This window comes from Hippocampus guttulatus, chromosome 14, assembly GCF_054856545.1.
Source record: "Hippocampus guttulatus isolate MCC_2025c chromosome 14, RoL_Hgut_1.0, whole genome shotgun sequence".
In the NCBI taxonomy this organism is placed as follows: Eukaryota; Metazoa; Chordata; class Actinopteri; order Syngnathiformes; family Syngnathidae; genus Hippocampus; species Hippocampus guttulatus.
The window spans coordinates 6,082,221-6,106,560 of NC_141274.1; the positions used below are offsets into that span (position 1 = coordinate 6,082,221).

Genomic DNA, 24,340 nt, shown 5'->3' on the forward strand with positions numbered 1-24,340 from the left:
GTCATTTTTTTTCTGCCAGACCACCACAACTGAGAAGAAGAAGACAAAAAAATGACAGGGGCGACATGACAATTTTGAAATTTTGCTCAGGATTTTTCGCAGTAATTATGGAAGTCGACACCCATGAACAACCTCAAATCATGTGCCCAGTAGCAGCTGCCCCCCAGGGCTGCCACTCTTAACACCAGTGTGTGTCCACAAACAATTTACACAATGCATGGTCACAGGTTCACCGCGCACAAATGGACAAACGCTGGACTGGTCCCCAGCCACAATCGATAGGAGAGATTTTTCGCGGAGTTTCAGGAACCATCCAGGTCCCATCTCTACAAATCGCAATTGAATGATAAGAAAACGGCCAAGCGACTCGGGTTGGTTCCCAACACAGCCCTTACATTAAAGGGAAGACAGTTGCCATGACGACCGTTATCAAGGCGCCTTGTGAGCGTGTCGGTGCGTGTTTAATGTGACATACGACGGCTTCTGTTTGCGCGTGAGATGAAGCGTTCCATCGAGTGTTTGTAAGACGGTGTCATGGACGTCTCTGATGAAGAGGGGCGGTCGCCATGGCAACCGCTACTTTTCCCACTGCCTGCGTATGTGAGAAGCGGCCAGCAGGTGGCGCTACTCAGACGTTTCGGCCTCTGCCCGTGTAGTTAGCCACCAAATGCTAAAAGCAAGGATTTCATTTAAACCAGGGGTGTCCAACTCAGATCCTGGAGGGCCGCTGTCCTGCATGTTTTCCAAGTCTCCCTGTTGCAACACACCTGATTCAAATGATCAGATCATCAGCAACCTCTGCGCAAGCCTGACATTGAACCTGTTCATTTGAATCAGGTGTGTTGCAACAGGGAGACTTGGAAAACATGCACGACAGCGGCCCTCCAGGACCTGAGTTTGACACCTATGATTTAAACAATACAAATATGACAGTGTGGTGAATGGTAAGTGAACAATTGGTTTTCTGGGTTTTTTTTATATTATCAGGAGTTTTTATTTCTTGAATTCCTTCTGTGTATAACAGTAAACTGTATTTTCTTATCTACAAGCAGTGGTAAACTGATTTTAATAAAGCTTATCAGTTGCTTGCTGTTTTGCTGTCCAAAGTTACAAATTAGACATTTTCCACTTTAACATGGTTTACCCAGATATCTGTGAGAAGTATGATCGATCTCCGAAGCACTACATTCCAGCGTTAAACAGTCTAACCGTGTCACTCTTAGGTTAGCTTAGCAACTAGCATGGCTTCTCCGTCTTTCCTCATCATGCCTTCGTAAGAGTGAGACTTGTCAGAACAGAGTTGAGCAAATTCACCGCCACGGAGGTGATGATTACAGACTTAGGAGCGACTCCACAAGATGTTTCGCCACAGCAGTAGCCAGACGAAGCTTGTTGCTACAACCTAGCGACAAGCTTGCTGGTGCAGCATAAGTACTTCTGAGTTAATCAAACTTTGACTTCTGACTGGCGTGTTGCTCCACTTTAATGCATGTGCGTCTATTCCAGCGAAGCGTTTTGGGTGCGGCTTGGCAATTGAGTCTCAGTTTTGCAATTCACTGTGTTTTGATGAGGCGCAAAATACTAATTTGGTTGAGCAAACTGATGCGAGACCGCGTATTTTGGACCCCGGCTTGAATGAATTACCTGACTGGTTGATATTATGTAGTAGCAATCGGCTTCCCTGTCTGTGGCTACCTCTGTAGGCACAGCATTTGTCTTGCAGTGTTCGGGTCTAGGCTTCTATTCCTTAAAGGAAGGTTTAGTCTTTTTTTTACTCATATTTATTAATACAGGGTTAAGATTGACCTAATCCATCCATCCGTTCTCTGAACTGTTTCTCGTCACTCCTCCCATATGCTCCGAATGCATCATCTGTACCTTGTGAGCAATTATTTTCCAAATATTGAGAAGTTGTGAGCGAAAAGAAGGGAAGGCGGCTCAATTCAGAGAGAGTCGAAAAAAGAATAAGCGTTCCCCGTCCCAGATAATGTACTGTATAGAGTTGCACAGACTTTCCCCGCAGCTGTGTCATCACTCACGCAACGCACATCAATCGATTTGTAAAAAAAAAAAAAATGGTTTGTATAAAAACGGTTTGGATTGAATGTGACATTCTGTTGTAGTGCGTGTGTGCGTGAGTGCACGCACCAAAAGGTTTCAATTATGTTTTCTTGCTTTGGGCCAGTAGAGGTCCGCTTCTGTACTTCACAAAAGCTTCATTTCCCCATTGCTACCAAAATGTGAAGAAAAAGAAACGTGCTGAATGAGGCTGGTTATGATGCCACCCACCTGTGCTTCCAACCAATCACAGTGCAGGAAGAGTATCGGCTGATTTCTATTTGCTGACCGAATCCACGTCTCACTTTCACCACCGCGCCCGCGGTGTCTGTGTGTGCGTGCGTGATGACTTCCCCCAAGAGACGAGCGTCCTACATTTCCAGGTCCGCCGTCAAACGTTGTCTTGCTGCCATTGCCGCGCCAGTCGCTTGCAGACTGTTGCTTGGCAACAAGCCCCGGAGCCCCACCGGCCACAGCAGATCGCTTGAGAACTGGTTGACGGGGACAAATGCGGCCCGTGGAAATCGTCAAAGAAGGATCCTGACGTGTGCCTTCATTGAAGCCAAGTCAAGAGGAAAGAAGGAAGGCCACATGGAAGAACGGAGAGAAGAACTGAGAGAGGAAAGGCACAAGCATGAAAATTAAGCAACATGGAAGGAAACACGGGGAAAGATGGCGAGAAGTAAGGAAGGAAAGAACAGGGAAGGAAGGAAAGCCAGAAGAACAGATAGAGAGATGGAAATAACTGAGGAAGGATGGACAGAAGGAAGGAAAACAAAGAAGGACAAAAACAAAGAAACAGGAAGGAGAAGGGATGAACGAAGAAAAGGCTGGAGGGACAGATGGGACAGAAGTAAGAAAGGCAGGTCAGAAGGGGAATGGAAGGAAGTAAAGATGAAAAGTCAGGACATGTGCTGGTGAAGGGAGACATTACATAATGTCCAAGGCATGTGCATGTGCACACATATGGCATCCCATATTTTCCCTCCCACCCCCGACATGAAAGCCCCCCCCCCATTCCCTCTTACTTTCCTTTCATCCTTCCTTCTTTCCCATCTTAGCCTGTTGCTAGGCGAGAGTGGGCACTGGCGTCACCTTAGCAACCAATGGTCATGATGCATGAAGCTGGCGGCCCATGGTGTGGCTTGGCTTGGGTGCGTACATAATGCTATCACAGCAAGCAGAACTAACAATGCTAAAAATCCTAGTGGTGCTATCAGTGCTAACAATTATAGCAGTGCTAACAATGCTATCAGCACTGACAATGCTAGTAGTACGAATGATGTTATCAGTGTTAACCAATATAGCAATTCTAAAAATGCGATCACTGCTAACAACGTCAGCAACACTAAGAGTGCTAACAATGCTAGCTATGCTAAAAATGCTAACTTTGTTTACTAGATTATCAGAGCTAACGATGATATAAGTGCAATAACGCTAGCAGTGCTAACAATTGTATCAGCGCTATCAATGCTAACAATTCTAGCGATGCTAACAGTGCTAGCAACACTGACAGTACTACAGTCAGTAACGGTCAGTGCTAACAACGCTCGTGGCATTCATGGTATCAACGCTAACAATGCCAGCGGCACTAACAGAAACGGGGTGAATGACAAGGTGTCGCATAATTGAACACACTGACGGCATCCTCTGTGAATTGATTCGCTCGATTGTCACGGAAACCACAAACAACAAAGTCGATTTTGTTTTTTTTATTACGACTGTTGCACCATTTCAACAAGTAAACATACAACTTTGAAACTTGAATTTGTTTGTTTTGTGTGTGTTTTTTTGGGGAGACCTGGAGCGAGCGCCACTGGCTGGGATGGAGACACACGGTTACCATGGAAATGCATGCCAGCTTTTCCTCACCGGATCCAACAGACGGGACCGGCAGCACATGCAAAGGAAGGCCAGAACACGCGATTACACGTATGTCACAACCGCACATACATGTCGACATGCGGTCAAAAGTTAGAGGACACTTTTTCATTCAGGAGCAGGACAAGGTGCCCTCAAGCGTTCCAATGCACACGCATGCACATCCATGTACACGACCTGCACATGCGTGTGCACGAGGGGCTCATATGAGGTGAATGTGTGACGGATTAAGAGTTGCATCAGGACGGTTGCCATTGAAGCAAGCTTTTTTTTTTCTCCTCTTTTTAATTTGGCATCCAAAACCTCGAAGAATTCCAGTTCTGATGTCTGCTCTCTTCTTTGTTGAGAAACCAAAACGAACAAATTCAGAACCAGATTAGTCCCATGTAGACCAGTATTAAACAAGAACCAAACAACAGTAGTACTAGACCAAGACCAATATTAAACCAGACTTCTTCCAAACTAGTCCCAGACTAGAGCCTGACCAGAACTCGATCCAGACTAGTACCAGATCAGTCAGAATTTAGAGCCACAAAATCCACACCAGGACCAGTCAAGAACCAGGCTAAAATCAGATCACCACGAGAGTTAAACTTGTCCAGAACCAGGTGAGAACCAGACAAGGACCAGACTGGAATTAGACTTTAATCTTACCAGGACCAGACTTGCGCCAGATAAGAACTAATTTAGAACAAGACCAGAACTAGATTAGGACCTGACCTGGCAAATTAGAACCCGTGTAGAATCAGACTATTACAAGACCAGTACCATTCAAGTACAAGACTAGAACTGGACTGGACTAAGAGATCATAACTAATTTAGAATCAGATTATTTGCAAACAGTCCAGGACTAATCTAGAGTCAAATGATGGTAATCCCGAATGACTAAATTAAAACCATATTTGTACCAAACCAGGACCAATTCAGAAGCAGACTACTTCCAAACTAGTCAAAGATCGGCACCACACAAGAACCTGACCAGAATTAGACTAGACGCAGACCAGAACTAGACTAGACCCAGACCTGTGCCAAATCAGTCCCAATTTCGAACCCATCTGGTCCTAAATCAGAACCAGACACAAACTAGACCTGAAGCAGGCTAGAATCAGATTATAATCAGATCAGCATAAAGTATTTCAAATCAGGTTCCAAACGAGCATAGAAATGTTACAAATGTTTTTTTTGTTTGTTTTTTAGTATAAAATCTACTCTCGACTATTTAGGAACATTTTGACTATTTTGGATCTGTTTTAAGAAAGTTGTGTGTGAGGGGGCGTGGCCAAGACGATCATGTGACGGCGTGAGATGACGGTCGGGCAGCTGGTGAAGTTCATCAGAACAATATTAATCATTATAATTTTGCATCGGGTGGTTCGGGTGTCGCTCCAGCGGGTTTGTCGGTGGTCGTTCTTGATTCTCGTTGTTATTGTCCAAAGTGGGCGTGGCTTTCCAGTGGGCGTCCACCAATCAATCTTGAGCGGTGACGCTTTGATCTTTGCATTGATCCTTATTTGGTGCCTCGGTGGGGTCTTTGGGCGGAGCTTCGGGGGCTGCCGTCGAGTTGGGGGTCTCCTTGGGTGTCTCCTTGGGGGCCTCGCCGGCTTTGGGGTCCGCCTCAGCTTTGGGGGCCTCAGTGTTTTTGGCATCGGCCTCATTTTTGACAGCGGGGTCGGCAGCCTCCTTGGGGGCAATGGCGGCCGCGGTTTCCTGGGCCTTGGCAGGCTCGCCATCTGTTTTGGGCTCGGCATTGGCCTCTTTCTCCGACTCCTTGGCGGCGGCGGGTGCAGCCTCCGTGGCGGCCGCCGCATCGTTGGCGGCGGGGGTGGTCTCATCTTTGATGTCCGTGGCTGTCTGGTTGTCGTCAGGAACGGACCCCTCGCCCGCCTTGGCGTCCGGCTCTTTGGTTTTTTCATCGTTGACGTTGTAGCCCTTCTTCTTCTTGCTCAGTTTGCCTCCCATGGCGGACGGACCTTGGGCGTCTGTGTCACAAAAACAACAACGAAACAATGTGATTGGACGCCGGTTGTTGGGAGGGAGACAAACGTGTAATGTGGATGGAACAGACAACCATGGGACAGCCAGATAGCAGTCATGTCATGTGACGTCAACAGAACATGTAACAAACATTGCACTTGTAGTAGACATGTCCTGTATAATTTTGCCATGAAACAAACACGATGTAACACATTTGATAATTATGTGACATAAATGCAACGTGTGATCATGTGACAAACTTGCCACACAAATATTCGCCGGCAAACAGACCGCAGACCGTACTGATTAGGCCGTTGAGCTCGCTGTGCCGCCGTCGCATGCCAACACACAATGGGCGCCAGTGTGTGTGTGTGTGTGTGTGTGTCTCGTAGCTGACAACACAATGTGTGAGTGGCAGTCAGGGACATTATTCAGAATAGCCTGCTCTTTACTGAAACATTGTCACATCACACCATTAAAAAAGTATTCACTCTCACTCACTACTAATCACTCAGTGATGCACGAAATGTTACTACAGTATTTGGCTCGCCTGCATTGTGCTTGTCAGTCTGGGCACTGGGTGGCGCTGCTCTGTAAAGGAAGGAAGGAAGAGAAAGACAAAGAAATCTACGGGACTTGCCTAATTCCTGCTCCCTCAGAGTTTGTTGCGACCTATGGAACCGGTCTAATCCCTGCTGCAGTCTTATTTGGTCTGATTGCACTGTTTTGTCAGAAGGTGTTTCGGAACTGTCAAATTCCCGCTTCAGTCTTTTGTTGTAATGTGGGCGTCCTGTCTATTTTTTGTTGCAGTGTTCAAGTTTGATATTTCGTAAAACTCTAGCATCTCCTGCTGCGATGTTTTTCTGTAATCTTTGGGAACTGTGGAACTCCTGCACTGGTCTTTTGTGTCACATTTGGGACCTAATTCCTACCGGCATCTTTTTTTTTTATACTGTATCGGATAGATCTAATTACAGCTGCAGCGTTTAGTTTTGACGTTTCGTATCAGTCTAATTCCTGCTGCAGAATTCTATTGTATTATCCGGCAGGTGTCTAATTCCTACTGCAGTGTTCCGTTGTTCTTTTGTAAAGGATTTGTCTAATTCCATCCTCCATGTTGTTATTTCCAAGCTTCTTAAAATCCCGTCTGATTGAATGCTCATTTGGTCGACTTGATTGTGTTCCCAAGTGTGAATGTCGTAACGCCTACGTTGCAATAGCACCACGTTCCCCGTCGGCCATTTTGCGACAGATCGCATGACAAAAGCGTGTGCTGCATCAAAGGACACGCAAGACGGCGCCTGGCAGAGCTTTTGTCAATTTTTAGTCCTGGAATGTTGCTGACAAACGTCGTTATCGTCAGCACCACCCCAGCCCTCTCGCCATGGTAACGCATTCTTGATGCTTCAAGTGGTGTCAAGAAGTCTTTGTGGATATTCAAAGGAACCTCTCCTCATCTTTTCTCCACGGAATTTGGATGAGAATGCACACACATTCCCGCCTGGCAACACGGAGCTTACATTGGCTGCTGCTCACCTGACCATTTATTCAATCGGTACTTGGTCGTTGGTTGTTGTCGCACAGATCATTCATTCTGTTGCAGACAAAGGAAGACGATTGTCTGTATTCACATTAGCCATATCTCAGTTGGCGTTCATTCTTACATCCTTATGATCTGAGTTCTGCTGCAATTGAAAGTGCGCACAAAGCAAGAAAGCACGGAAGGTTGTCCTTGTCTGCTAGCTTAATTTTAAACGACGCTTGCATCAGGTGGTGACTTGCGAAGACCTGGCTGGGAAAATGTCCCAAGATGCATTCTATGCTGTTATCAAAATGGCTGATACGACACGGGGAGGAGAGGGCACTCGTGTAACGTAACCATCACTTTGATTTCACAATAAATTCACGAAATGATCTAATTTCGTGTAATTTAAGATGACCGCCGTGAGTCTGATGTCGAATGGGGAAAAAAGATGGGAAAACCATTTGTCATCAAATGTCTTGATTCGTTTCATCTCGACATCCGTTGGTTCTAAAACTGCCACATAGATGCTGATTGTTAGCATGTCAATGGCCTTTTCCATTGTGCGTTACCATTCGCCTAACATATCCCTGATAATTTGACATCACCCCCCTTCCCCGAACAAGGGATATCATTTCCGACCAGACGCCACTCAACTTGCTTCACCATAGTTCCATGACACCCAAGTAGTGAATCGTGACTATGCGGAGGAATATTCTGGCATGCTGTGTGTGTCTTTTTATGAAATGCTAAATAAATAAAGTCATCCAATGGAACAATAGAAGCAAACGGAGAACACACATGAAAACAATCCGGCATCACGTCACTGGCCGTCCAGCTCTTTAGCATGGTTAGCATTGTTAGCATTGCTCACTGAGGACTTTGTGTTGTCAGCTGTGTTTGCGTGTGACAATTCTATCAGTCCTCTTTTGTTCTTTGCTCCAAGCGCCTACAGGGAGAACAATAGCACACGGGAACAACAAACACGCCAAGAACACCAGAACACCTGTCAAAGGTGCCGATCGGTTCATATCATTAAATAGTGGGGGTGGAGGGTTAACTCCAAGTCCAACTTCTGTGATGTTGAAAGGTATCGATCTACTTCCCTTTGTTGTGACATACGCCATCACTGTAATTCTCATTAATTTCATTTCAGTCAATCACTCCCATGTTTTGATGTGGCATATAAGGAAACGTGCTGACCCTGTTCCTGTGTTCTTTTGCAACATACGGAATCAATCTCCATAATTCCTTTTTGGTCTACGTCCTGCTCCAGTGTAATAAATATGACAGACGAGCCACGTGTAGTGGACATGTAGTGGACCATTTTTCTCTTGCCGTCTCGTTTCCGAGCAATCCATCAGATGGATCGATAACGCGAGTGGCTTCTTCTTCTTCGTGCCTTCGCCATCCTCGGCGCCATTTGTCAGCCTTCCCCCGGTGCCAGATGTCAGCGATCAATATACCGGCGATGATTGGAAGAAGACTTACGGTACGGAATGCAGAATATAAATGAGTCACTAAACTCGCACGTTGGAGAAGGTCCAAAATGATTATTGAATGGCTCCCGAAAATCAGGTCAAATCCCAAGCGACCAATAAACCGGCAAAATAATTGTACTTGATTGGTCGCATCTTGGTCACATTTTTGTCCCGCCAGCCAAGTAAGTTGCATCCAGCTCGGGTGAGCAGACAACGGGTCATGGTGGCAGTGGCGGTGGTGCTGAACTCCAAATAACCCCAAAAAGAAGAAGAAGAGGAGGAGGAAGATAAAGAGGAGGGGGTGACACACTTCTCGCAGCGGAGCAATGACCGACTAACAACCTCACGAGTTTTCATATTCTTCATCTTCGATGAAATAATCCAGTCAATGATTTTCCATGGTGCTTGTTCTGCTCGCTTGTCAGTTGGAGTCTGTTACACCTGACTGGACTGGTCGCCATTCACGGTCAGGGAACATACTGACAAACAACAAACTGGTCGCCAGTCAATGTCAGCTCCCAAGTTTGTGTGTGAAAGACCAAGGTGGCAAAATGCTGCATTTGATGCAGCCTTGTTGCATGAATTTGCCTTTTAGTCTGTGATTTATTTGGCGTAGAAAGATGCTAACTGCTAACAAGATGACGAGCGCGAGTGTTGTGTGTCGTCGCCAGAACATTCCGGCAGTTAATGATTGACGGGCGCGGCCAGCGTGCACAATGTCAACAGGATGAGACCGCAGCGAGCAAACGTTGTTATCGGTTAACTCGAGCGTGCTGTTGACTTTCATATCTGGCGTTGCCGCGGGAAAATTTTTGCATTCTGCCAATCACATCAAACCAAGGAACTCATTGCCCCCATGTCTTTACAAAATATCACATTGAAATGATTTGTTTCCAAAAATGACAGTGATATCATTTCATCTGCATGATTTACAGTATGCTTGCTCAGGGCCAACAATGGGGCCCTCGAAAGCAGTCACAGCAGGGCAAAGCCACTGTCCACATACTCATGGCTGACAACGAGGCACTCTAAAGTTGCCACAGCAGCTTGACGACCCTCTCGACAAGCTGGCACTCGCATTGTATTTATTTTTATTTTTTTAGTTGACCTCGTTCTTTGGCTCACTGTGATATGAATGCACTTACAGCCCACAATGAGGCACTCTAAAGCAACCAAGCTTCGGACCACCCCATTGCGCTCTAGAATCTTATATAGTAGTAGGGGGACAGCTCACACCAGATACCAAAATGCGTCATCAGGTGCCGTTTTGGCCACATCTCTCCAAATGTCAGGAAAAATACATCACCACAATTCATGCGTTTCTCTTTTTGCAGTCATGTTGTTAGTGTAAGCAGTGCACATGAGGAGTGAGGAGGCATTTTGCACGACGGAAGCTGCGGGGTGGGAAAAAGGATTTAAAAAAAAAAACATTCTGGCAAATAAACTGGTCCAGTCCTACATGGACCCTCAGAAAAAAATTCCCTTTGTTCCCTTTTGTTTAATCGTGCACAATCATTTCACTTTCACGCGAGTGAGTGAGCGGTCGCAGCCTGTCATTAGTGGTTTCCAACAAAGACGAGGCAACAGATGGCACTCGCAGCGAGAGGGGGCGCTGTTGCTCTGGCGCCAGACCTCCTGCAAGGCGGGACAAAGGCCCGGTGGTGCTTACTGTTCTCGAGATAGACTCAAGATCATGTTTTTTTGGGGGGGGGTTGTTATCGTGGACCTAGATAGTCCTTCAAATATCTGCTGAACATCCCTTTGTAGGGACGAGGCAGTCAGGGATGACTCCAAACGCGGCACCAACCAAAACAAGAAGACTGAAAAACAGCTTCTACCATCCACATGCCATCAGACCCCTGAACAAATGACATCACAATCTGTCAAGTCCCACTGTGGAATATTTTTGTCATCCCGCTCACTTGAATGTTGTGCTATCGGTTTTATGGTCATATGTTCCATGACAAACCGTAACGGTCAAAAATTTGGAAATATCCTCTCAAATTCAATATTTTCTTGCTATTTTCTCACTCAGCTTTTCTGATGTGGAAGAAGCTTTATAACCTGGAATGACTTTCGGTTGTGCGTTATCAAGGATGTCTTTGCTTCTTCGTGTGTTGGAGATCATTTGAATTGGAAGGCGTTTCCAAATTTTGGACTGTTACTGCACATCACGGCGCTAATGTTTCCGCTTGGTGGCAGAGCGTAGTATAAATAATCGCTCGGGTAAATTCAAATAATCTCTTTGACTTCCTCAAGTGTTTATCAGCGTGCTGCGTGTTGCGCGTTTGGTTTATCATTGGCAAGTGTTAAACCAGCAGCTGATGACATGCCATGCATTAAATCTCCTTCCTGTCCAATCGACTTCCTGTTTCAAGATCATCACTGCCCACTTCTCTATTGCAGTCAAACTCGACAATGGCGAATACTCAAGTTGGAATACTGGACCGGAATTGCGCTTCTGTGCATGCTGCTACTTCACAACCCATAAACATGCAGTGCCCACAACTTCTTGTTGACAATTGCTTTAGGGCCGCAACTGAATAATTACACTTCCTGTAGCTCACGTTGAGCAGCGACAGTGCCGTGAAGTTACTAACCAGATCTAGATACAACGTCATTCAAGTTACAGGGGGGGAAAAAAACAGAGTGACTTTATGGATGGAGATGCCCTGGCATGTGGGCAAGGAGAGCCACAGTTGTTGGCGAATTTGTTGATGGGAAGAAACACAGAGGCAAAATGAAGACGCACGTATGAAGCTGTTTTAGGCCACAGCTCACATCCAAACACTTGCACGCAGATCAACCAGCCAATGTGACGTCACTCGCCGGGCCACGCCCCTTAAGGGCACACATCAAACACACATGCTACAGTATCGCTTTTATACTCGAACGAATATTTGTATTGGTATCAGTTTGGTGAAAAAAAGTGGGATCAATCATGGAGGAAATGGATTTCAAATTCAAATTCGTGAGGAATTGACGCACCCCCAAAACAAACCGTAATGTGTAAAAATGTCCCAAACCGGTGGTAAGGCACTTCTTTTGTCGAAATGAAGCTCCTCAAAATGCCCTGAATGGCACAAACTGGAGCCAAATTAAACATTTAATACTTTGATCATAGTTTTTTTTGTCATTTTGATTTGCTAATTCATTTTATTTTTCAATTTTAGTGTTTTTCATCTTTTTTTTAATTCATTTTATTAATAGCTATAGTTGTTTTTTTTAAATATATAACAATATAACATTTGAAATTTGTCTCAATAGAAGACAAAAATGAAGGACAATTTCACTACAATTAAACTTACATAAACATAAAATGTCATTTCAGTCATTGTTTTAAAAAATGGCATTTTGCATTTATTTGCTTAAAGAAATAACCTTGTCATGACAAAGATTCAACTCCTATAATAAGGTACTGGTGTATTTTCGTTCAAACTCCAGTCGTGGTGATGCCGCACGCGCGCAAGCTCTCATCTGCATCGCGCCGCCAGATGCTTAATTAAGATGGACGCCGCGGAAAACTATCTGTTGATCACATGACCGGCTTGCGCTCACACGCACACGCGTACACACAAACACACGGACGTATGCGCGCGCACCGCCACGCGAGCACAAGCGCGTAGATTGGCACACGGTAACGCAGCGGGGATGAATGAACAAGGGCTGATCACGTGACCACAGTGCTGCCGTTTCCATGGTGATTTTGAAGGGGATGGGGGAGGTATGGCTGGCCGAGAACATGGCTGCCAACGCAACCTGCTGCTTGAACGTCAGCAGGAAAACTGCTAAAAAAAAAGAAGGAAAAAAAAAAAACGTCGCCGTATATATCATCCTGGCGGCAAAACCAACATTCCACCAGATGGTCCCGAATGAATCTTTTTATTGCTTTCGACAATTTTAGCGAGAAGCAAAGGATGGGTAGAAGAAAAAAAGTCGGCGAAGATGCAAATGCTGAACAGCAAACACTTGGGGGGGGGGGGGCGGGGGGGAATGCAGCATACAGTGACAATAAATGATTTATATTCTTCGATTCATTCAACATTCAAATGGCATTAACGAATATTGTAATGCTCATTTTCATCTCATTTGATCCATCACGGTAAAGATATTCACTCATCTGATTGCTATGACTGTTTGAATTGCGGCTAGTTGTTAACGTCATGATGTATAGAAGAAATTATCAGGTGATCTTTTTCAAACTCGTCATGCTCCGATGTCTTGAGCGTGAGGTGTGATAGGTTTGACGATTTGCAAGATGGTTCCTGAAGATACTGTGACATTTTTGGGATGAGCAGAATTTTCCCACCATTGCTTAAAACGCTTTTTTTCCATGAAAGCAAGCACAAAACCTGAGCTCCTTTTTTAGGGGTGGGGGAGGGTTCCTTTGCACTTGTCACACATGCAGTCGTTCGTGTTAACGCTGCTGGAGAGACCCGCATGATGATGTTGTTGCAGTGCACCAGAGGGACCTGTGAGCTCAAGTGCCAGAATGTGGAGGCCATTTCGCATTTGCTATATAAAAAAAAAAACCACGATGATCTTTGCGAGCAATATGCGACTTTGTCAAAGTGTCGCAACAGGTGCATATCTTGACCGTTATGGTCGATGTGGAAAGCCACGAGTGTCAGGGCTTTCTCGACTACTTGCAAGCGTTGTTGATGCATCTCAGAGTCTGCAGGGCAACGCTTGGAAATTGTGCAAGTCACATGGTTGCATATGAAGCATGCCTGTCTTTAGCATTAGCCACCAAATGAATATCAGTTAGTCGGTGTCAACTGTTTATGGGGTTTTTTTTTGGTTTTTTTTTATCCCAGTACAACTTTGACCAAATCTTGTTGTTCGGAACACATTTGCATTGGACTCGACTCGGAATTTAGCTCTTTACGGCCACATTTGAAGTCAACAATAACTATTTTCAAGCAAAAGCAACATTTTGATTTTCATAGTGTCTTTCAAAATTAAACGTTTTGAAAACATCTGTTTTCTCTTTGGAAAACGATGGTCAACATCACTGCCGATTGTTTGATACGTTCTAGACCAAAGCGGGAAAATGATTTATAATCGGTGTGTTTCTGCATTTCATGTACTGTCAGTGTGTAATAATGTCTTCTTTTTTTAAATAAAAGGGTGGAAATTTAAAAACTATTTTTTAAAATTCGATTAATCGGAAAACAATGAATAGATTAATGAAATAATTATCGGTTGTAGCCTTAATCCAATGCGATTTGATGATGGCTGTGCGTTGTGAGGAATTCTGGCGCCATCTCGTGATGCGGGGTCTCAAATTTCTGTTCCCTTTTTCAAGCCCCCCACCCAAAAAGAAGAAAAAAATCATCAACTAAGCGACTCTTACATCAAGGCACCATTGTCCAAACCTGCAAAATTATTGACCGACTATGATGATTATAAATTCATAGCAGACTGGCGTGAGGCCAAAGGAAACGTTGATTGACTGACCAATCAGAATTTTGCACACAACAAACCCCTGCACAGTTTCCCCACGCACACACACACACTTCTTCACAAAAGGATCTCGGGTATGTGTGTGTGTGTGGGGGGGGGGGGCGGGGGGGGGGTTGGAGTAACACATGCCCCCCAGCCTCTTCCCCGCCAGGCAAGGTGGCATCTCTCCCATCCACACCCTGCGCACACTGCGCATGCGCGTCGCTGCAAACAAAGGACCGCTATACAGACACACATGAAGTTGGCGCGTGTGCGTGCGTGATGCTCCCACCGACTGAACGACGTCGAACACGGCAAAAATGGATGCCGATTCCATTATTCATAATTACATTTTTTTTCCTCGTATAATTGGGGAATGCGGCCAACAGCTGCGCTCACAATCATTCACTCCTTCCCCGCTCCCTGATCACTAAAAAGGCATTTTGAGCGGCACTATTTAGGTCGACTCTGTATATATTGTATTATTATATTATATTTCTATATTTGAATATGATTGCAGCATATTCCTCCCACAAGCGCGAGCGAGCGCGTGTCCGCCCCAGCCCCTTCACCAGCACGCGGCACACGCCCCTTTTTTTTTCACGCTCGTGCACGTTCCCTTGTCGCCGGGAAAGATGGAAAAATAAAAATGAGAATAAATTCCACCAATAAAATCAATTGGGCGCGCAAAGTGTTTGATGTATTAAAATGTCCTATTTCGCCCCCTCCGAACGGGATATCCCTGACGTCCGCGCCGCCGTGCGTCTCGGCCCCGCATCTTTTGTCCGCCGGTCACGCGGCGCGTGTGATTCACAAAAGACAAAATGCACAAAAGATGATGTCCACAATGATGATGATGATAACGAGCGTCATTTTGAGGGAGAATGAAGAAAGCGGCTGTTACCTTGCAGGCGGAACTTGTGTGCTGGGGGGCTGCTGGCTGCTCTTCAGTCTGCTGCGTGCGTGCTTGTGCGTGACGCGCTCGGCTCGGCTCTGTTGCGCGCGTGCGAGGCTGCGCACACGCACGCGCCCCTTGCGTGCGGTCGCGCGCCGCAGGTCCTCAGACGCGCCCGGGTCGCGTCCATGTGCATCTGTTGAATTGGATACGAGAGCGAGCGAAAACAAAACGACATAACAATTATTTCTCATGACTTGTAATCGTTTCGGAATATCCTACAGAACCAACCGCATTGCTGCCACGCATAAAAAAAGTTCAGAACCAAATTGTAACATGGTATGGTTCGCATTTTTAAACCAGAATCAGAAGGAGCAAAATCGTTTGAATCTGATGAATTGCATATGAAAAATAATCAGTTTCATCCTTTTTAAATCAATGACGACTCCTTTTGATTGATTTTTGCGTATTCTAAGTCAAAGCTACTTGCTACCTAACGATCTGCTCTTCTATAAAACGACTGGTTATGATATAGTAGCAGTAGTAGTCATAAATAATAATAACGTAAAAATGCCACGTTTTTAAAAAGACTTAAGTTTTAAAAATAAAGACGCTTAAATTTGTTTTGCCAAATGCGGAAGTCAAGCTTGTCATGTTAAAACGTGACATTTATTACGTAAAGCGTGAAACGGTTTCACATGAAATTTATCCCAGCGAAATGTGAAACTTATTGCTTCTAACGACTCCGATGTTAAAACGCAGCAAATGATCACAGAAAAACATGCAATGGACCACATTAAAACATGTGTCCTTTGACGTTATAATGTTATCCTAAACGTTTTTATTCTATTGTGGTGACAACAACCTTCCATACTAAACACTTGTTTTTATAACACGAACTTTGTTGCGTTAACACGTGAAATTGATCAAGTAACAAGTTCATGATAATAAACATTTTCGGTCTGTCGCTTCCGTGATAAACAATTGTTATTTTTCTTATCAATAATAATAAAAACCTCTAACCGTCAAATTAGGTTAAGTGTTGCCTTCCAGGACATCCCAAAATTATTTGATATATTTCCTTCCATTATCTCCTTATGTATGTATTTCAATGTCCAGATAAAATGCTGCAAAATGACTCCTTAAATACGAAGTGCTTGCTTACAGTTGTGAGGTCTGTTTGACGTTTCCTTCATAAATTATAACCGGCGTACTGTCAACGCCTTTTACTTGCACTAGCGCGCCCCCTGTTGTTCGCTACGCTCACACACGGAAATCAGAAAGAAATCTTGTTCGGGGATCATGTAGTGTGTTCGTTTGCACGCCAGACGGCAGCGTTGACAATTTTTTTCCGCGTCCAGTTCAAGTTTTAATGTTTTTAGAACACGTTTGCTAATTTGTATTTTTTTCCAACAATGCTATGTTTTACTTTAGTTTTTATTCGTTTTTGTTTTTTAGATTTAATTCATGCAGTATTTTTAAGTGCAAGGTTTTTTAAAGGTCACATTAAATGTTGGGTATTACAGTTCGATGCAATTCTCAAACCACTGTTCAAACTTCTTTCTTTTAAACTCATGTTTATTTTATTTCGCTTATGAAAATGTTTAATCAATTTTAATTGTTTTGTTTGTTTTTGTGAATTTAAATAATCTCTGTCCCGAATTGGAATTGCAAAAATCAAGCAAGTCAAGTCGGGACTTGGGTAAAGGAGGTCATAAATCAAATCATAGCTTCTCTCTCATATTTTTCCACATGAGCTACTTTGCACTCAATTCAGTTCCTCTGTCTCGTGGCAGTTAGCGAAACATCAACGCCTCCAACTGCCATTGTCCTTCCGCTGCAAGGAAACCGATGTGACTTGATGGTGGCCAGATGCTGTGAAATTTATTGCCACCATGTAGTGATGGAGTTTAGAAGCGCACTAGTATCTGCAGACAAAAAATAAAACAGATCAAGGGGCGGCTCGCATCTCTAAAAACTCCCATGTCGAGGCTCTTGTCGGGCAAGGCACCAATGTAGCCTAAACACTATCGCTCAACTTGTATTTTTTAGCTGTACTAAAGTGTTCACCAACATTTTTTTTTCAATAGGTGCGAACCGGTCTCCTATTGTTGAAGTCTTACTCAAGCCGAGTCTCATGAATACCAAGTGAATTTTTGGCAGAGCAAACCTCAAATCTTAAAATGGAGTCCGACTTGAGTGCCCAACCTCTGCTCAACATTCCACCAGGTGGGAACTCAAGTGGACTACACGCGCACAAGCACACTTCACTTGACTTTGCACCGTTATCATCTTCCATCGTTAGAAGTCCAAACAGGAAATGTTTGTCTTCTACTTCCTGTTTTGCCTTCACGGGAAGTTTGGCGACACTGATGACCGATCAAACAATAACAACGGGAGGAGAAAAAGAGAGAGGAAGAGAAAAAAAACATGTTTCAGAGGTGAAGACGGACGAGTGGCTTTCAGTGGATGAATGGGGTTCTGTTCAACAATTATTTCCATTTTAAAATCACTGTTAAAAAAAGAGTTAAAATCTTGACACTGTCATTAGGTTGAACTCTCCTTAATCTTTGAATGTTATGTGCTGTGTTACCCAAATTATTGCCACACACTAAAACACGAGTTTATCTTTTTTTTTTCAAACTGCACTGAGCGCCACCAAGATTCACTACTGAATCCTGTGAGTGACCAATTTGTCTTCTATCTATTAAACAGTAGATATCTTCTTCTGAGATTCCTCAAAAATGCATCTTATTTTACAAATCCTGAATACAATAACATACAGTAAATTGTCAAAAGGCCAACACACAAGTGGCGACAAGCACTGCTATCACAAAGCTAACATTATCTGGCTGGCGCCACTTTCCGAGCGAGCAAGCAAACTCAACTCTTAATATGTTATTATGTTTTTAAATAATAAACGAAACGTTTACTTTCGCTTGCGGATGTGACTTAGCTTGTTTTGAACACCGTAAGAAAAATCTCTAAAACCACAGTAAATGGACTCGTCGCACTTGCAGAGTCACGTGATATTAGTGAGCAGAAGTACAGTACACGTTTTCCCTTTTAAATATTGTTTTGGGGGCTATACATTTTTATCAACATCATTTTTGTTTTACATCATTTTGACTCACGCAATGGTTTGGGATATCGTGTATTAATTTAAAAAAAAAAAAGATTCGAAAGAAATATTGACTTTCGTGCGAAAACGTCACCTGACTTCATATCTCGCGATAGCATCTGTTTAAAACGTGGAATGGGCGCGGACGCCACATGTTGACAGCAGGAGGCGTCCGAGGGGCGCGTGGCTGTGGCAGATGGGGGTGAGGAGGAGGGGGAGGTGAGGACGGGGGCGGGACTTGATGCTCATTGTCCGAGGAGAGTGACCAAGACCAAACTTTGAGAAGTTCGGAGCAGCCTCGCGGCGACTTGTGTGCTGCTGCCTGGCCTGCCGGCGGGGACGAGCGCGTGCACCCTGGCCGTACGAAGTAGCGGGCGCGCGGCGGGCGGGAACGCGCACAGGACCGAAGGACGGTAAAATTTGGAAAGAGTAGAAGAAGAAGAAGGATCAACAGAAAGCGTTCCAAACGTTTGCAGACGGATTGTATTTGCACGTGCGGTGGAGCGACGTGGAATGAGTGGAGCCGCGCGTGAGCGGGACTGAGCGCGCGACCTGGCCCCTGGGATAAAGATAAACAGCGGGAGACAGACATGGAGAACTTCTTCCAAGAGGTAACCAACCAAAAGCAGCGCCTGATGTCTTGGCTTCTTGTCATTTTTTTCATCCGCCACTCTTTGCAGTCCGTAGCACCCTGGACTGGTCGCCAGTCAACGTCAGGGCATAAAGTGACCAACAATGGATTGGGACAAGGAAAAAATAGCTTTCTGTAGAAATGTCAAAAAACTGACGTTCATACAAGATAACGTTCACATTTTAACGTAAAATGTTCGAAATCCGCAAATTAAAGCAATGGAATCTCGATTCAGAAGTTTAGTATTTACGAAGGTGCTTATGAGAAAACAAAGTATTTTTATTGAGACTGAAACTACGATCAATAAAACGATTATTTGTTGATTTTAAAAAACGTGTATATGTTCAACTACTGAGAGTCTAAACCACCATCATAGCCTCTTGTGTTTTCATGCCTCCATGTTGAACAATTTATTTTCCAACACTCCTCTTTTTGGGAGGTAAAAAAATGAAAAGCCCTAAACTGTTACGGATTGACCGTATTTTGTTCCGTAAATCCCTCAGTGCGACCTTGTTAGGGCTGCAACATGCGATGAGAAAAAAAATGATGGCTTATGTTGCGCAAACAAGTTGAAAAGGAGCAAAAATACCTGGTAGATAATTGCGATGTATGTTTGACAATACGGCGTTGCTGGGGAAACTACATGGCTGACAAGTCCAAAATTAGCTAAATGCTAATGACTTGACCTGATCCCTGCTGGTTTGAAGAGATTCATATCAGCTACGACACACAAAGGCAGCCACACAAAGTGAAGTTTCATTGGCAGATTATGATGCCCATTAACAACAATTATGTGCTAATGACAACTTTACCCATCATTTTAAAAAAAACTGTCACACTGCACTTTGTTGCTATGCTGTCAGTCTCATAATACTTTTTGGAATATGCCAAATGGCATTTGAAGGTGTAGGACTCATCAAGTCGATTTTAATATTCCGTTCGCATGTCAATGGGGGTTTGCACTGATTTTAGCATTAGTGCTGGCAATGTTTTTAAAATGAAGCTTGTCTTGTATTTAATTCTACAAATTCAAAGTTTGTAATTGTTTTTGTTGTGCGTTAAGTTGGTTTGGTAAAGTCCAACTGGGGTGTCATTGAACAGTTTCAAGCACGCTCACGGACGGCAGACGAACATACAGCCCTACGATGATGCTGATGATGTGGAGTTTTTGTGAATGAGGAAGGATGTTGGTAAGAGAGGCATAGGAAGTGTCAAGTGGTGAGAGCGGCCGGATGGAATCTCTGGCCTTTCCTCTCCTCCTCCTAGACGGTCAATTTGGCTTAAGTTATTAATAGAAGTGCAAGTTCACATGACTTTCTTCTACTTTGAAGTCTACTTTACTCCGCTTGTGTTGCTCTTTTGTACGCATCGGCACTCAACTTTTTCTCTTGAGCTTTAGCACGACAAGCGCATCTGCTGAACGTAAAACGACGATATCAGTGGCTGGCTGATGGATCCTATGACAAAATTTGTCGACATCTGAAAGACGAGAGACTACCATACCTTTGTTTGTACTTTGTTAGTTTTATCCTAGTATTTTTAGAATCGAGTGTTCTACCAGTGACACCATTCTCTTATAGAGTAATTGGTTCAAAGTTGATTTTGCATTATTCAACACAATAACTTTGCACGCGAGCGGTAGATTTGTTCGTCCAGGCGCAAAGAGAACAAAACAAAACTCGCAGGCAAATATTCTCTCCGCTCGCAAGCAACTTACAATTCCGATGCATGGGCTCCACTAGAGCTGAATGCTGCCTGCGATGTTGTCGCACAGTTTCATGCTTATTTACAGCAACGAATTGTATCATTTTAAAATGTTTGGATAATTGAAAAAAAAATAACACTGAAAATGCGCCTTTGTAGCGTATGAGTAGACCTTCAATTGACGTAATAAATGCAATCAAAATGTAGTGCAACAATTAGGAGAGATTTTTTTTTTCTTGTCTCAATTATTTCCATTTTTTTCAAAATATTCTTATAAAGGTATCCAGACTCGATACTTATTTAATGGCTATAAGTCGTCAGTGGTTCAAATCAAGTAAACAAAGATTTTCTTCGAAACAATGTCAGCTTGAAGTTTGTTTGAGTGATGGGTGGCGCTATTGCAAATGCGATATCCGTCCTCGACCAGAAAAAAAAACACAACTGCTTGTATCGCTGTTGGAAAGTTTAACAGTTTTCAAATTGTGTCGTGTCGTCAGACCGCCAAACCGGGAACCGGGCCATGCCTAATTACAACTTCCCTGTAAAATGACCACCCCCTCCCTACCCTACAAAAAGTGTTTCATCTGTGATGAAACGGGGGGGAGAGAGGTGTACTGTGACATAGTGGGGCTTCATTGTAGATGTAAGGATTTACTACAGAAGTGGGCTAAAGATTAAGGTTAAGCTCCAGAGGACGACTTGAGAGAATACGTGCTATCCTAATAAGTGGACCAGTCGAAGTTCTCTTGTCTTGTCTTGCGTAAATATCGGCCTTGATCTTCTTGTTAAATATTTATTTTGTACGGCAAGACTGCAGGCGTGACGATTTTGACAAAGCGATCCGACCGGTTTTTGTCCTGAGGTGTAACGGTTCCTTCCATCTGAACAAAACTTGAAAACTTTTCTCGTTTCTTGCCCGGTGGCTTTTTAATATCTCATGTGACCGCGACAAGGTGCCGAGCAAACTTTAGTCTCGTTTCCCTCGCTGGCGTCACGAGAACGAGAGAGACAGAGCGAGGGAGAGGGGGGGGAAAAATGTTGGAGAAAAATAGTTGAGTGCCGTCTCAAATATCAGCCGCCTGCTTCGCTAATCGGCGTGGAAACAAAGAAACCAAGGAGCGAAAGAAAGCAGACTGAACAGAGGGAACTGCAGTTTTCATAAGCACTTTGACTCGCGTTGTTTCATGCAAAACCCAACTAAAGGTTTTAGAACTCGTTTTCGGCTTTGGAACTAGTTTTATACTATTTTCAGAACTGGACTAAATAAAGAAGCTAGGCGGGGAGAAAAGCAAGGCTTAGGCAGGAAATGGGGACTTTCAAAAGAAAGGAATGTTCATGTTTAGAAAAGCATTTTCTAAATACTAGAATAGGACTCGGATTTGTTGACGCTGACATACCTTGAACGACTGGGAATAGTTACCGGGCTGGACTACAGATTTACGAGTAGCATCCGAAGTGGATTTTAGAGGTTCAGAACTCAAAAGGATGCTTGAAACTCATTACAGAACTGGACTAAAGGGTTAAAACTAGCTTCAATACTGAAGTAAAGGTTCAAGACTTTCTTGAGAACTGAATTAAAGAATGACAACTAGATTCAGTACTGGAGTAAAGGTTTATGACTCACTGTAGAAGTGGATTAATGGGCAACAATTAGCGTCAGGATTGGAGTAAATTTTAAAACCTGCTTTAGAACTGGTCTAAAATGTGAAGCTCTAGTACTGCAGTAAAGGTTTATGGCTCATTTTAGAATTGGACTAATTCATTAAGACCTACTTCAGAACTGAACTAGAAGGTTTTGGATTCATTTCAGAATTGAACTCAAGGGTTTATGACTTGATCTGAGAATGGAACTGAAGGTTTATCATTCGCTTCAGAAGTCCACAGAAGGTTCATGACTTGTTTCAGAGCTGGACCAAATGTTAACTGAAGTAAACATGTAGTACTTGCTTCAGAACAGAACTAGAGCTTGAAGGGTTTTTTTTCAGAGCAGGACTAAAGCTTTCTGACTTGTAGAGATGGATTTGTTTTAGGACTGAACCAAGGTTTTATGACTCACTTTAGAATTGAACTCAAGTTTTATGACTTGCCTCAGAACTGAACGAATGATGTAGGTCATGTTTGAGAGCTGAATGAAAGGTTTTTGACTTGTTTCAGAACTGAACTCAGGGTTTAGGCCTTGTTTTCGAATTGAACTTTTCCTATTCGCTTCTGAAATGAAGTCAAGTTCCACAACTTGTTTCAGAGTTGAACTTAAAATTTATGAACGTTTCAGAACCATACTAAAGGTTTCGGATTTGTTTCAGAGCTCCTTCAGCGTTAGGACCCGTTTCAGTCTTGAACTTAAAGTTGAGTACTACTGTAAGTATTGAGCTAAAAGTTTATGACTGAACTGGCTGTATTTGAACTAAAGACTCGGGACTCGCTTCAGGAATGCACTCATGTTTCGGACCAACTTCTGAACAAGTCTAAATTGAGACCAGATGGTATCTTAAATTACTTAGTCAGCCTCTGTCAAATCCGAGGAGGGAAGCGGAAGTGTGACAGTTTGTCTTTCATTGTCCTCAAACATCTCCTCACGCCAACTCTTTTCATCTTTAATGTCAAGACAATGTGCTCGGGAGCTCCCGGCCATACGAACTGTGCTGTACCCAAATGCAGAAATGCATATACTGTAGAATACACCATAAACATTTGACAGAATTATTTGTTCTTCTCAAGTGAAAAAGCAGCTGCACTCACACCACACTTGAAACCACTTGGAAGATATGCACGTGTGTGTGTGCGTGTGTGTGTGCGTGCGTGTGTGCGTGCGTGTGTGCGTGTGTGTGTGTGTGTGTCTGTGTGCGTTTGCATGTCCGTGCGTGCATGTGTGTGCACTGACTCGTTCACGGCCGGTTGGACGTTTCCAGTTTGTGTTTATATTTGAACATTTCAAACTGTGTGGAGGGGGAGGGGCGTGTTCAGCGTCACCTGACGACCAATCAGATGGCAGGCTGGCCTCAGGTGTGTTTGCGTGCATGTGTGTGTGTGTGTGTGTGTGTGTGTGTGTGCGCGAGTGTGGGCGTGCATACACTTCACAGCTTACCGATCTTCCCCCAAAAAAAACATTTCGGTTGTATTTGTTGGCATGAGCGCTTAAACAGGGAGTGGATGAGAGTTCTGAATTGGAGCAAAGATCAGGAACAAGATATAAAACTTGGTGTCAAAGATTCTGTATTACCATCCGAAGTACATTTCAGTCTTGAGATGAGCTTTTGAATTGCTTTAAAGACTTGCTTTGTTACTTGAGAGGAGTTTTTGAACTGGACTTGGGTCTGCATTTTAGATGATTTTCTGAATTAGGCTTCAAACTGGACTTGATGCGAACTTCTGGACTGGGCTTAAGACAAACCTTGGACTCAACTTGTGACAAGTTTCTGAAGAAACGAAATAAAAGCAACAATGTTTTAACAACATAGACTAGAGGGGACTCCGATTATTGTGGAGTTATGGTGTAAAGTTGATTTCATCCTCACAGCTGACAGTGTGCGTGATTTTACAGTCCGATTCCATCAACGCAGCTCAGAATAATATGAGACAGCTGTGTGCTACATGAGAAATAATTCACACTTTTCATCCCATCATCCAA

At 43.8% G+C, this 24,340-nt stretch overlaps 2 protein-coding genes across 2 annotated transcripts in view; one reads left to right on the forward strand and one right to left on the reverse strand.

Moving 5' to 3' along the window:
• Positions 1–3,755: 3,755 nt before the first annotated feature.
• On the reverse strand, positions 3,756–15,434 carry basp1 (brain abundant, membrane attached signal protein 1). Its single transcript, XM_086130003.1, has 2 exons — positions 15,266–15,434; positions 3,756–5,918 (listed from the first exon to the last, which is right to left on the reverse strand). Exon 2 carries the CDS (start codon positions 5,896–5,898, stop codon positions 5,407–5,409), a length of 492 nt encoding a protein of 163 aa, XP_085986129.1. The 5' UTR covers positions 5,899–5,918; positions 15,266–15,434; the 3' UTR covers positions 3,756–5,406.
• A 3,212-nt stretch (positions 15,435–18,646) lies between these two features.
• Positions 18,647–24,340, forward strand: part of myo10 (myosin X) — a 47,432-nt gene continuing 41,738 nt past the window's right edge. Inside the window, exon 1 of the mRNA XM_086128886.1 lies at positions 18,647–18,988. Within this exon, the coding sequence (XP_085985012.1) occupies positions 18,968–18,988 (21 nt within the window). The 5' untranslated portion in view covers positions 18,647–18,967. The remainder of the gene's footprint in view (positions 18,989–24,340) is intronic.